General features: G+C 40.8%; 1 protein-coding gene across 1 annotated transcript in view; it reads left to right on the top strand.

The window, feature by feature from the left end:
• The window catches only part of HYDIN (HYDIN axonemal central pair apparatus protein), a 404,418-nt gene that overhangs the window by 209,601 nt on the left and 180,299 nt on the right, over nt 1-14,518 (top strand). The window contains exons 20-21 of the mRNA XM_036274275.1: nt 8,344-8,617; nt 10,315-10,458. Coding sequence (XP_036130168.1) covers nt 8,344-8,617; nt 10,315-10,458 — 418 coding nt within the window. The remainder of the gene's footprint in view (nt 1-8,343; nt 8,618-10,314; nt 10,459-14,518) is intronic.

Raw genomic sequence — 14,518 nt, 5'->3', positions numbered from 1 at the left:
GTGGAGCCCCATCCCCAACAGCAGCTGAGGCTCAGGAGCCTAGACACACCCCAGCAGCAGAGACTTGGGAACAGACATCCATTCCCAGGCAGCAAAACAGATTGGCAGCTGAGACCCATCCCCAGCAGCATCAGCAGATGCTGATCAGGAGCAGTGCCCCAGTCTAAGCAGCAGCAAGACTCGGGCAGCAGAGACAACTACAGTAGTGGATTTGGAGTGGAGACCCTCCCCCAAGACACATCCCCAGCAGCAAAATCCCAGGAGCTGAGTATGCTAGCCCCCAACAGCAGCAAAGGATTGGGGGCTGACAGCATCCCTGGCAACAGTAGCAGCAGAAACCAGGAGCTGACACTTACCCCCAGCAGCAGCAGCAACTAATGAGCTGAGCCCCACTAGGCAGCAGTGCACCCCAGAAGCACACCAGCTGGACCCATGCACCCCAGCATCACCTACCACAACAGACCAATACCAGCCTCCAGTTGTCAATCCTCCAGGACCCACAGCAGGCAAGAGGCGCCAAGCACCAAAACAGTCTGGGAGGTACAGCAGCCTTATTTGATACACACTGACCTGCCTGCACATCCCAGCATCCCTCACCAGGCCCAGAACTACTGGACTGCTAAAATGGTGAGACAAAGAAACAACACCCAAATGAAAGAAAAAGAGGGAATCACCAGAAAAGGAACTACATGAAATGGAAGAAAGCAATTTCTCAGATAAAGAATTTAAAACAATGATTTTAAGGGTGCTCATGCAATTTAGTGAGAACTACAAGCAACTTAATGAGATTTACAAAGAGCTCAGTGGAATCTACACTAGCTTAAAAAAAAGAGATAGAAGCTATAAATAAAAATCAAGTGGAAATAAAGAATGACATAGCTGATATGAAAAATACTTTAGAAGGTCTCAATAGTAGATTAGAAGAAGCTGAAAATAAAATCAGCGACTTAAAAGACAAGGTAGGAAAAAAACACCCAAATAGAGCAGCAAATGGGAAAAAATATATATTAAAAAGCAGGAGGAGAGTTTAATGGAGCTTTCTGGCAATATGAACTGTAACAACACTTGCATCGTAGGGATACTGGAAGGAGAAGAATCGGAGAAAGGGATAGAAAACCTGTTTGAAGAAATAATGACAGAAAACTTCCCTAATTTGGGGAAGGAAAAAGTCACACAAGTCCAGGAAACACAGAGAGTCCCAAGCAAGATGAACCCCGAAAGACCCACAGCTAGACACATAATAAATAAAATGGTAGACATTAAAGACAAAGAAAGAATCTTAAAGGAAGCAAGAGAGAGGTAGAAAATTACCTACAAGGGAGCTCCCCTTAGACTGTCACTGATTCCTCAATAGAAACACTGCAGGCCCAAAGGGAGTGGCATGAAGTATACAAAGTAATGGAAGGCAATGGTCTGAGTTCAAGACTACTCTATCCAGCAAGGCTATCATTCAGAATTGAATGTGAAATAAAGAGTTTCACAGACAAAAAAAGAGCTAAAGGAATTTACCACCACCAAACCAGCACTGCAAGAAATGCTTAAGGGACTGTTGTAAGAAGAAGAAGAAATACAGAGAGAGAGAGGGGAACACAGACATAAAATAAAAATGGCAACTAATAATAATCTCTCAATAATAACCTTAAATGTAAATGACTTAAATGCTCCAATCAAAAGACACAGGGTAGCTGATTGGATAAGAAAACACGTCCCATATATATGCTGTCTACAAGAGACCTACCTCACAACAAAAGAAACACACAAGATGAAAGTGAAGAGATGGAAAAAGAAATTCCAGGCAAATGAAGAAAAAAAAGCTGGTGTAGCAATACTCATATCTGATAAGACAGACTTCAAAACGAGGGCCATGCCCTGGCCAGTTTGGCTCAGCGGTTAGAGCGTCGGCCTGCGGTCTGGAGAGACCCGGGTTCGGTTCCTGCTAAGGGCACGTACTTTGGTTGCAGTTTGTCCCCGGCCTTGGTTGGTCGTGCGGGTGGCAGCCACTCGATGTGTCCCTTCACGTCGATGTTTCTCTCTCTCTCTCCCTTCCTCTCTCTCCCTCCCACTCTATCTGTACAAAAAAATGGAAAAAATATCCTCGAGTGAGGATTAAAAAAAAAAACGAGGGCCATAATAAAAGACAAAGAAGGTCACTACATAATATTAAAAGGATCAATCCAACAAGAGGATATAACCCTGGTAAACAAACATATATGCACCAAACAAAGGAGCACCAAAATATATTTTAAAACTTCTGGAGGACTTCAAGGGAGAGATCAATTGCAATACAATCATAGTGGGTGACTTTACCACCCCACTGACACCAATGGATAGATCTTCTAGACAAAAAACTAACAAGAAAGAAAAGTCCTTAAATGACAAACTAGATCAGTTGGACTCAATTGATATTTACAGAACATTTAACCCCAAAGCTGCAGAATATACATTCTTCTCAAGTGTACCCAGGACATTCTCGAAGGTAGACCACATGTTAGGACACAAAGTAAGTCTCTACAAATTTAAGAAGATTGAAATTATATCAAGCATCTTCTCAGATCACAATGACATGAAACTTGAAATCAATTACAATGAAAACACTCAAAAACATTCAAACACATGGAGGCAAAATAGCATGTTATTAAACAAAAATGTGTTACCAATGGGATCAAGAAAGAAATAAAAAACTTCCTGGAAACTAATGAAAATGAACACACAACAATACAAAATCTGTGGGACGTAGCAGAAGCAGTCCTGAGAGGCAAATTCATAGCAATACAGGCCTACCCCAAGGGAAAAAAAATTAATAAACTATCTAACCCAACAACTTTAAAGATTTAGAAAGAGAACAACAAGAAAAACCCAGTTAGTAGAAAGAAGAAAATAAAAATCAGAACAGAAGTAAATGACATAGAGACTAAAAAACAATACAAAAGATCAATGAAACCAAGAGGTGGTTCTTTGAAAAGATAAAAAAGATGCATCAACCTTTAGCCAGACTCACCAAAAAACAAAGAGAGAGAATCCAAATTAATAAAATCAGAAATGAAGAAGGTAAAGTAACAATGGACACCACAGAAATAAAAAGGATTGTAAGAAAATACTACAAACAATGATATGCCAACAAATACAACAACTTAGGCGAAATGGACAAATTATTAGAATCATATGTTATTCCAAACCTCAACTGGGAAGAGCAGAAAACCTAAACAGACCAATAACAATTAAGGAAATAGAAGAAGTGATCAATGAAATCCCAGCAAACAAAAACCCTGGTCTGGACGGTGACAAAGGGGAGTTATACAGAACATTCAAAGAACTATTACCTATTCTCCTCAAATTATTCCAAAACTATTCCAAAAAAAGTCAAGGGGAAGGAAGATTTCCAAGCTTTTTTTATGAGGCCAGCATAATTCTAATTCCAAAACCAGATAAAGACCCTATAAAGAAAGAAAATTACAGGCCAGTATCTCTGCTGAACCTAGATGCCAAAATCCTCAACGAAATCTTAGCAAATCAAATCCAGAAACATATTTAAAAAATTATATACCACCACCAAATGGGATTTATCCCAGGGATGCAAGGCTGGTACAATATTTGTAAATCAATAAATGGGATACACCACATAAACAAAATGAAAGATAAAAAGCATGTGATAATATCAATAGACATTGAAAAAGCATTTGACAAAATCCAGCATCCATGTTTTATAAAAACTCTCAGCAAAGTGGTAATAGAAGGATCATGTCTCAACATAATAAAGGCCATTTATGACAAACCTAGAGCCAATATCATACTCAATGGGCAAAAACTAAAAGTATTTCCCTTAAGAACAGGAACAAGACAGGGATATCCACTTTCACCACCCTTATTTAACATAGTACTGGAAGTCTTAGCCACAGCAATCAGAATAGAAGAAAAAATAAAAGGGATCCAAATTGGAAAGGAAGACGTGAAACTGTCATTATTCATAGATGACATGATATTGTACATAGAAAACCCTAAAAAACTCCATCAAAAAACTAGATTTAATAAATTAATTTGGCAAAGTAGCAGGATACAAAATCAACATCCAGAAATCATTAGCATTTTATACACCAATAATGAACACACTGTAAGAGAAACTAAAAAAGCAATACCATTTACCATTAAAACAAAAAAAATTAAGATATCTAGGAATAAACTTAACCAAAGAAATAAAGGACCTGTTTGCAGAAAACTACAGGACATTGAAAAAAGAAATAGAGGAAGATATAAAAAAAAGTGGAAGTATATACTTTGTTTATGGATTGGAAGAATTAACATCATCAGAATGTCCATACTACCCAAAGTAATCTATATATTCGATGCAATCCCCATTAAAATACCAATGACATATTTCATAGGACTAGAACAAACACTCCAAAAGTTTATACGGAACAAAAAAAGATCCTGAATAGCCACAGCAATCTTGAAAAAGAAGAACAAAGTAGGAGGGACCACAATACCGGATATCAGGTTATACTACAAAGCCACTATAATCAAAACAGCCTGGTACTGGCACAAGAACAGGCATATAGATCAATGGACAGAATAGAGAACCTAGAAATTGACCCAAGACATTATGCTTAATTAATATTTGACAAAGGTGGCAAGAGCATACAATGGAGTAGAGATAGCCTCTTTAATAAATGGTGTTGGGAAAATTGGACAGCTACATGCAAAAAAATGAAACTAGACCACCAACTCACACCATACACAAGAATAAACTCAAAATGGATAAAAGACTTAAATGTGACTCGTGAATTCATTAAAATCCTAGAAGAAAATGTAGGCAACAAAATTCCAGACATCACATGCAGCAGAATTTTCACTGATACAACGCCTTAGGCAAGAGAAACAAAGGAAAAAATGAACACATGGGACTACATCAAACTAAAAAGCTTCTGCACAGCAAAAGAAACAAGCATCAAAATGGAAAAGGAACCCACTATATTGGAGGGCATAATTGCCAATGATACATCAGATAAGGGGTTAATTTCTAAAATATATAGAGTACCATACAACTCAGCAAAAGAAAGATAAAGGATTCAATTAAAAAATGGACAGAGAACCTAAATAGACACCTGTCTGAACAGGACAAACAAATGGCCAGGAGACATATGAAAAAATGCTCAACACCCCTAATCATCAGAGAGATGCAAATTAAAATAACTAGGAAGCATCACCTCACACCGGCCAGAATAGTTGCTATCAACAAATCATCCAACAAGTGCTGACAAGGGTGTGGAGAAATAGGGACTCTAGTACACTGCTGGTAGGAATCCAGACTAGTGCAGCCACTATGGAAAACAATATGGTGTTTCCCCCAAAATTAAAAATTGAATTGCCATTTGACCCAGTGATCCCACTTCTAGGAATATATCCTAAGAAGCCTGAAACACCAATCAGAAAGAATATATGTATCCCTATGTTCATAGCAGCACTATTTACAATAGCTAAGATCTGGAAACAGCCCAAATGTCCATAAGTAGAGGAGTGGATAAAAAAGCTGTGGTACATATACACAATGGAGTACTATGCAGCTGTAAGAAAGAAAGATCTCTTATCTTTTGAGACAACATGGAAGGACCTGGAGAGTATTATGCTAAGCGAAATAAGCCAAAGAGAGAAAGTCAAATACCACATGATCTCACTTATTTGTAGAACATAATGAACAAAATAAGCTGATGAACAAAATAGACCCAGAGACATAGAAAGGAGTAGGGTTCAGACTGCCGAACCTCAGAGGAGGGGGCAAGAGGGAAGGAAGAGATAAGCTAAAGAATGTATATGCATATACACATAGCCAAGGGACAAAGACAGCAATGCTGCATGGGAGGTGGGGGGCAGGATTGGGAGGAGGGTGTCTGTGGGAGAAAACGGAGAAACATCTGTAACAGAAATAAATTAATTAATTTTTTTTTAAAAAGCTGGTAAAGTATAGACACCTCTACGCAGAATGATCTAAATGTGGCTCTCAAACTGTGTGAAGTCTGAATGCTAACAGGGGAGGATATGTGTAGGGATTTATTCATGGTTCCCCAGTAGTCACACATCTGCAGGGCCAGGTGAATTTGTACCTGTCCATCACAATGCCCTGACAACAAGGAGACACTCTGCTTAGAGAAGCTGAGCCTGAAAAAAGTTAGCCTTCACCGCAAACCCATTCACACGTCCTTTCTTCTGTTCCATCTACAAACCATGACACTTGATTGAAAATATCATACACCACTAGGAATTATGTTTTCAGAGAAACATCCATTACAGTTTTTGTGTCAACTAGATACAAAAATGCCCCTCTCTGCCTGTCTACTGACCATAAGCTAGAGCATTTTGTCAATGTATTCCATGCTTCTATTTCCAAATTTCTTTAAGTTCTTCAAACATAATTACAGAAACAGTATACTGTGGACCAAACTCAATTATATGATTTTCTCTGTAATCTACAAATAGTGTCAAATAGCCCCAAAGGATATTCTGCCTATAGTTTTCTATAAATATAGAAGTAAACTATGGCTTTTTAGCTGCCAATTTCCCCTGTGCCTAAACCCTATCATTCTTTTTGACATAAAATCATGATGCCAGTAATCTCCAAAAGAATCTTCAAAAGTAGATTCTCACTGCAGCCCTCTGTCTGTAAATAAAGTTTTATTGGAATACAGCCATGTCTGTTTGTGTACACATATTTTCTTTTTTTTTTTTTTTTTTATCCTCACCTGAGGACACTTTTCCATTTTTTGTACAGATAGAGTGGGAGGGAGAGAGAGGAAGGGAGAGAGAGAGAGAGAAACATCGACGTGAAGGGACACATCGAGTGGCTGCCACCCGCATGACCAACCAGGGCCGGGGACAAACTGCAACTGAAGTACGTGCCCTTAGCGGGAACCGAACCCGGGTCTCTCCGGACCGCAGGCCGACGCTCTAACCGCTGAGCCAAACTGGCCAGGGCGTGTACACATATTTTCTATGGCTGCTTTCACAGTACAGTGGACAGTCGAGTGGTTGTGATAGTGACCATGTGGCCCCAAAAGTCCAAAATGTTTATTATTCAGCACTTTACAGAAAAGTTTGCCAATTTAGGGACATATAGGTCTTTAAAAATACCCATATGCAACTTCTTTTGAGTGTATGTTTTGGGGCAACTTCATTAAATTTTCAGAGCTTCTATTGATTCATTTATAAAATAAGAGTAAATATACTTACTATTACTGGTTTGCTGTGATGATTGAAAGATATACCGTGAATAATTTGTGAAGACCCTGCCTATATTATAAATAGTATATATTATGTATTGTTTTCCCCAAAGCCTACTCTTAGCCATGTAGTCAAACTGCTGACTAAACACTCCATTGAACATGCCCTGTGGACACATATCCAGAATAAAATGATTACACCTGACAACTGGAAAATACTCCTGATTATTTATCTGATGCCTCAAATTACTCATTTGACATGATGTCATTTCCTAAGGAGGAAGAAATGGGATAAAATTTCAAATCTTGATAAAACAATTTTTAATTTAATTAAACCCTTAGACAAGTTTTCTCCTTGAAAATATATATTTTAAAAGTTTATAAATCAATTTTAAAAATCTCAAACAAAAATATATTTGAACCACCTCCACCTCTAAGATCTTAGAAATCCCAGTATTTAATAGAGAGCTAAACAATCAAGAGGTCCTTAATAAATATTTGTGGACTAGATGAATGGGGAAGTGAAATAGCAGCATCTTTAAAGCAAGTTAGTCAGAAAAATTTCCAGTTCGGCTGGTAAACTGGTCCATGACCGTTTCCTTGACCTTTGAGTAAGGCTTAGAGGTTATGTGTCATTTCTCTCTAAAGTACCCTTCAAACTGAGCCCATCACAAGACATTTCACTCAGTTGGTAGAAATTTACTCAACACAATTTGAAAACACTTCTCCTCCAGTAGGCATTTTGCTTTTCCTTTCACTCTTCACAGCCATTTCTTGTCAAGTAGAGTAGTTTTCACATGAACTGTGTCTGTCTATTCTGTGGCATTTGACCTGCTGGGAAAGACTGAGGATGGGTGGGATCCCTTTCCCACAGCCCCTTCCCTGGTGATGACAACTCAGGGGCCAAACCCAGGTGCCTGACTTAAGTTTATGGGCCCCATGAGTGGATGCTACTTTGCCCCATTACTGTGGTAGCTCCTAGTAGCACTGTGATGTAGCTTCCCTACATTTAAAAAAATTGTCTATTTCATTGCTCACTTTTAAAGTACTTCCAGAGGAGTAAATTCTAAGGGTGTCGAGCTGAACAGAACATCCCAAAGTTGAGTCCTCTCAGTACCTGCCTCCTCTTTTGCAGCCTGGACACCTGTTACTACCACTTCAGGTTGACCAACAAGGGACGTCGGGTCCAACAATTGTTCTGGATGAATGAAAAATTCCATCCCCAGAACAAGCTGAGCAAGAAAGGTGTGGCTAAGAAGAGACTTGCTAAGAGCCACCCCCCGTGCCAAGGCTCTCAGGCCCTCAGGGATCCCCAGAGCCCCGTGTTTCATCTTCATCCCGTGAGGATGGAGTTGTATCCAGACCAGACGGTCGATGTGCTGCTTGAAGGCTCTTCTGATACTCCCAGGGTAAGAAGACAGCATGTTTAGAACCTGTCTTTCTCCTAAATAAATCTTTGCTCTGTTTCTTAGGCAAGTTCCTTGACATTTATCTGAAGAAAGGATACAGTTTCTTAAGGATAGCATGCAGCCCTGAGTTACCATGGCAGCACCCGTTGCTTTTACAGTTCAGCTCCGCTCAGCTTTATGTTTGTTTCTACAGCTACCCTGAACCCAATCTTAAAATACTAATTAAAGCAGGTTCTCATCCCCAGGGGCAGCCGTGACCAGCCAGCGAGTCTCTGGAAGAAGGATATCTAGCATTCAGTCAAAGCTAAGCCTCCAGTGAACACTTAGTATTCACATTTATTCCAAAAGGGTGTTTTCGTAGACGTTCTCGGTTGCCTTTCCTATCCAGGTATTGGGATGTCCTCGGCTCCTTTCCTCTCGGCCTAACCCAACAGCATCACATTTATAATCATCATCTTTTTACATATCAATAAAAGAGCTGCATTGCTCTTTAGCAACTCTGATGTTCTGCCCTTATGCATATCATCACCATTCTGCTTAAACGTTTATGCAGATCCAAACCAAGTCTCTGTTTATTCCTATTCCTTCACGGAGACCGGAAACCACAGAAACCTAAAAGAAACTTTTGTAATCACTTGTGAGCCTTTTCTCCCTCACAAACGTAGGCTTTGTGAATGAGGACTGATGGTAGCTTCAGTTCCTCGTGGTGTCACCAAATCAGGAGGTGATACTGAACTTCCCCCTCAGGAAATAGGAAACAATAAGAAATTTGTCTTCCGGCATACAAGGTAGCAAAACTTGTCTATTGCTTCACTATGGAATGAGTATGTAAGGTGGTCTTTCTCTCTTTATTCAGGGGTTCAGCCCGTTTCTACTGAGTTTGCACCATATGTAAACAGCGTTCTAGGCACTGAGGATGCAAAGATGAAGAGAATGCAGCCCCCATGTCAAGACACTGACAGCCTGTGGCAGGAGCACATTTACAGTGCCATGGCTAGGAACTGACCACATTTTTAAAGGCATTAAAACTGAGTTGCTAGGGTTCTAAATTCAGTTTAAACTTTACCAAAAGCTTCCCTGAATGTTCTTCCAAATTATGCTACATAATGAAAAAGAGACTTGAATTCATTCACATCTGAAACCTGAGCACTCTTCAATATAAGCTATTCATGATATAACTTCACTTCCAGTACTTTCTACTTTATACAGCTCTGGACCTTGGGGCGGTGGGGAGGGCCAAAGAAATATTAGTTTCTATGGCACGATTTTTAAATATTCAAGTATTAAAGGCAAAATTTTTCCAGCCATAGTTTCTGACTAGTTTGATAAGAAATAGAACTACCATTGAGCTATAAGCCCATAGGATTGTACCTGCCTTGTCCATCACAGTTATATATGTCATTCCCTAAAGTCTGTGCATAATACATCTTTATATATATATATATTTGTTGAACTAAGTGTAAATTGATTGTGTCCTCAAGAGCAGTCAGAAATGCATGCAGGTTCCCTCTGGGACATATTCAACCAATCAGACATTAATTGTGTGACAGAGAGTGATGCCTGAATGCACTATTCAGAAAAATGTGCTCTTCCCTGGTGTCCCCAGGCAGGTCTTTGAGAATCAGTTTGCTGATTGTTGAGAATTAAGTTTTCTGAGCTATGGATGTTCTCAAAGTGTTGATGTATCTCATCTGCAGATGGTCCAAGAAAAGCTGATATGCCACGCCATTATCGGGGCACATAAGGAGAGGAGCTTGGTGATGACTGTGAATGTCATCTGTGAGTTTATAGCACCACTTATCCAGCTCTCCACCAAGCAGCTCTTATACCGACTGGAGAAGGTCAGTTGGCTGTGCTGGGGAGGGCTGTGTGCTCCAACTGGGACTCAGCGTGTTAATATTTTCATTTGAGAAGCTAAATTGATAGGAAGCCTGATATACCCACACCTAGCTGATATTTCTTAAGCGTCAGAGGCCTATACACCTTCAACTAAAAATTCTGAATCTAAATCTACATTCCTTTGAAATGTAAGTTGCTACAGAAATTCTACTTATATCATTCCTGATGTACAAGGCCAAAGTGAAGAAGTATTCCAGTGCATTGGAAATGCACTGTGGTCAATCATTCTACTCTAATTGGATAAAATAAACATCAGACTATAGACAGGATTGGACAAGAATGATTGATAATCATAAAAATCAGTGAGAATAGCTACAGCTTATTGATTGGTTTGTGCTGGGCACTGAGCCCTGTTCATTCCGTGCATTAGCCTGCTGTTCCTCACAACAGCCTGTGCTGTAGGTTCTGTTACCATTCCCATGGACTCATGAGGAATCCGAGATACAAGTAAGGAGATTATGTAGATCACCTAACACTGAGAATAATCAACTTAAACTATTTTATTCACATTCTTAAGTTATATGGCTCTAAATGCCTGTGATTTTATATAGCCATTACTGGTAAGCAATAAATGGGGAGGCAGGGGACAAGGGAGAGTTGGGAATGACTGTTGGGCAGGGGTTAGGACAATAAGGAGGCGAGGGAGATATCACAGTAGAAACCGACCGACTCCTCAGCAGACTCCCATCTTAGAATTATTTAACGTTCAAAGCAGATATGTGTAGAAAGTCTCTTCTGAGCTGGAGAGTGTATTGGTGCCAACAATCTGCTGAGCCAGTGAGACACAGTCAAAGCTAAGAGAATGGCTGAGGTTACAGCTGGAAACAACTTATTAAAATTTCGTTGTTTAAATTACAGTTCTAAGCAGTGCTATGAAGAGGAGGTATACGGTGCTATGAAAGCACATGAGAGTGGCTTTATTTGTACCTGGGGAGACAGATGGCTTCCTTGAGTGAATGCCTTGAGTTGAGACTTGAAGGAAAAAGGAAGTGAGTTTGGTGACAAGAGATGGGGAGAGAGTCATAGGCAGAAGGAACAGCACACATGAAGGGCTCGGGTTAGGAAAGGGCTTGGTGAGCATAAAGACCTGAGACAGAGCATATTCCAAGAGGGACATGGGGTCCATCGAGAAAAGTGGGCAAGGGCCAATGAGTGGCATGACCGGTTCTGGGTGGCCATTGGTGGGCTTCAGAGTGGGGAGTGACATAGTCTGATTCATTCATTGAAACAGTCATGCTGGCTGCTGAGTGGAATGTTTATTAAGGCCTACCATGTGCCAAGCTCTGGTCTAGTGCTAGGGATACAAAAGTGAGGATAGTGCCTCCCTGATGACCCACACAGCCAACTGGGAAGACCAAGCATTACGTAAGCCATTGTCCCACAGTGTGATCTATGCTGTCTTATAAAAGGGCTGGGTGTGGCAGCACCTAATCAGTCTGTTGGGAACTCAACCAGGGCTCCTTTCATTACCTGGAGGCTTGCAGGAGAATGGTCAATACATTACCCTTTATTCTGGTGGTGGTTCCATCATATTTATTTGTATTAAATAAATATCTGTTGAGCACCCACCATGAGTATGGCGCTCTGCTAGGAGATGAATAAGGGGCATATAATCGAGGAGGGGAGGAGAGATGTACAAGTTCAAATCAACAAATAATTTTTGAGCATTTACAGTGTATGAGGCAGCAAAGACACAGCAAAATCCCAGGCTTAACAGACTACTGGGGAAAGTAGACATTAAAGAATAGAATAAGGGTTTCAGTTACAGGATGCTAACCTAACTGTGACAAGCTCCATGAGACATATAAAAAGAAAACAAGAGTTTCTGCTGCAGTTATTAAGCTTTCGTTGCTCTGTTTTAAATTCTCTTTTTTATAAGTAACCAGGAAAGAGATTAATTGGTGGCAACTGCACCAAATTTGGTGGCATCATATTTTCTCTAAATGTAGCTAGTCAGAGAAAATTCAGTGAATATTTACCGAATAGCTATTCTGTGTAAGATGTAGTATATGTTAAATATGCAACTTTGTTTCTTATTAGATTTTTCTAAGCCCATACACAGTCATAAAAATATGTGGGTCGTGTTTCTTCTCTTTATATCCTTAAGACTTGGGTTGTTTTATTTTAAAGCATATTCTTGTTTAAGTGTGTATTGTTTGACTTTATCACTAGTATAAAATAGCAAATATTTTAAATATGGAATTGACTCATTGAATTAAAAAATGAATTGAGTCACCACTCCCTGTTTGATTTTACCCTTCTCTCCTTCCCCATGAATATCACACGTTTGAAATCTGTCCAACTACTGTTATTTTTCATTGTTCATTTCCTGCTCACATTTAATCCATATCAGGGACAATGAAGAATTGCAACTTCATTACCCAGCGTGTGCAAGAGACCTGTTAGGTCTCAGTATTCAGATTTACTTATATAACATCCAATTATCTATTCTGTCTGCTTTTTTCAGCTCAAGGCAATGTATCTGATTCAGTACATTAGACTATAATGACACCAACACTGCCTACAGGAAGAATTTTTCTATGACCATTTCCTCAGATTTGATGTACTTTATAACTATTGTACCATTCATAAGCCACAGAGATGAAACCACATCTTTGTGGAATTGAAAAGGTCAATTGAAACCAGCAGCCCGTTTGCTTCATGAAGTCCAGCAACAAATTCTGTCTCCTGATATTTGGGGAAATGAACAACCCAGAGAGAAAGGGGTCATTTTAAAATAGAACAGATTCTCTGTGCATCTATTCCTTCTCATCACTAACCTCTAAGTGGCCTCTTGCCAAAACCAAACAAGTGTGGCTTCTTCACTTCAAAGCAGTGACACAGCAGCCTGGGGGAAGGTTACTGGGTGGACAGTTCTCCATGTGACCTTTGATGACCCTAAAGTGCTGCTTTATCGCTCTCCCAAACTGCAGAATGCAATCCGCACAAGTCCAATACCTGTATTACCACGTTAGAGGGAGGGAAACAGTGGGGGGCATCTCATGGTAAGTGCCAGACCAAACCCCTGCACAGGGGCTAATGGATCACAACTGAGGCAGGAGACCCAAGTTAATGTCTGAACTGGATGGCTGTGTCTCCCCAAATCCATATATTGAAGCCCGAATCCCCAGTGTGATGGTGTTGGAGGTGGAGCCTTTGGGGGTGATTTGGTCATAAACATGGGGTCTTCATGAATGGAATTAGTGCCCTTATAAGAAGAGACAAGCGAGATAATCTCTCTCAGCCACTTAAGGACACAGTGAGAATATGCCATCTACAAGCCAGAAGCAGGCCCTCACCAGACACCAGGCTGCCAGCACCTTGATTTTGGACTTCCCAGTCCTCAGAATTGTGAGATATAAATGTCTGTTGTTTAAACCACCCAGTCTGGATACAGAAGATGGTGGCGGGAAGGACCTGAGGGAGGAGAGTGTGTGAGAGAGTGAGCGAGTGTGTGAGAGAGCATGAGTGGATGTGAAGGTGGACGACCAAACACATGCAGTGCAGAAATGTGAAGCAGAAGGTTCCTGTGCTGTGGACGGGAGCAGCCAGCTACCACAGTAAGCGGCCCTTCAGGGCACTTCTCCCTGCACCACGGGGAGATCCCACCATTTTGGAAGATCCCAGGTCTTTCCTGGGAGGAGGCAGTGGGAGCAGCTAGGGCCCAGCAACCTGAGCCCACCAGCACACCTGGCACCATCGGACCAGTGGACACTCTGTGTCAACACAGACCAGTGCACAGTAGTGGAGCTCCCAAGGCGCCGGTCGCAGAAGCAACAGACAGCTGGGAGCCCAGCAACATCCCCCATAGTAGAAGTCCTATCAGAGTCGAGATATACCCCCAGCAACAGATGTTGGGGAGCAGACATTCATCCCCAGGCAACAGAAGCACAGACCAGCAGCTGAGACCCATCCCCAAAATCTATAGTAAAAGCTGAGCAGGAGTTGAGCCCCACAGGGCAGCAGCAGTCCCCAACCTCCAGCAGCGGGACCTGGGGCTCC

This window comes from Molossus molossus, unplaced genomic scaffold, assembly GCF_014108415.1.
Source record: "Molossus molossus isolate mMolMol1 unplaced genomic scaffold, mMolMol1.p scaffold_m16_p_21, whole genome shotgun sequence".
Taxonomy (NCBI): domain Eukaryota; kingdom Metazoa; phylum Chordata; class Mammalia; order Chiroptera; family Molossidae; genus Molossus; species Molossus molossus.
The sequence above is the reverse complement of the archived record's forward strand: the minus strand, read 5'-3'. Positions and strand labels throughout refer to the sequence as shown.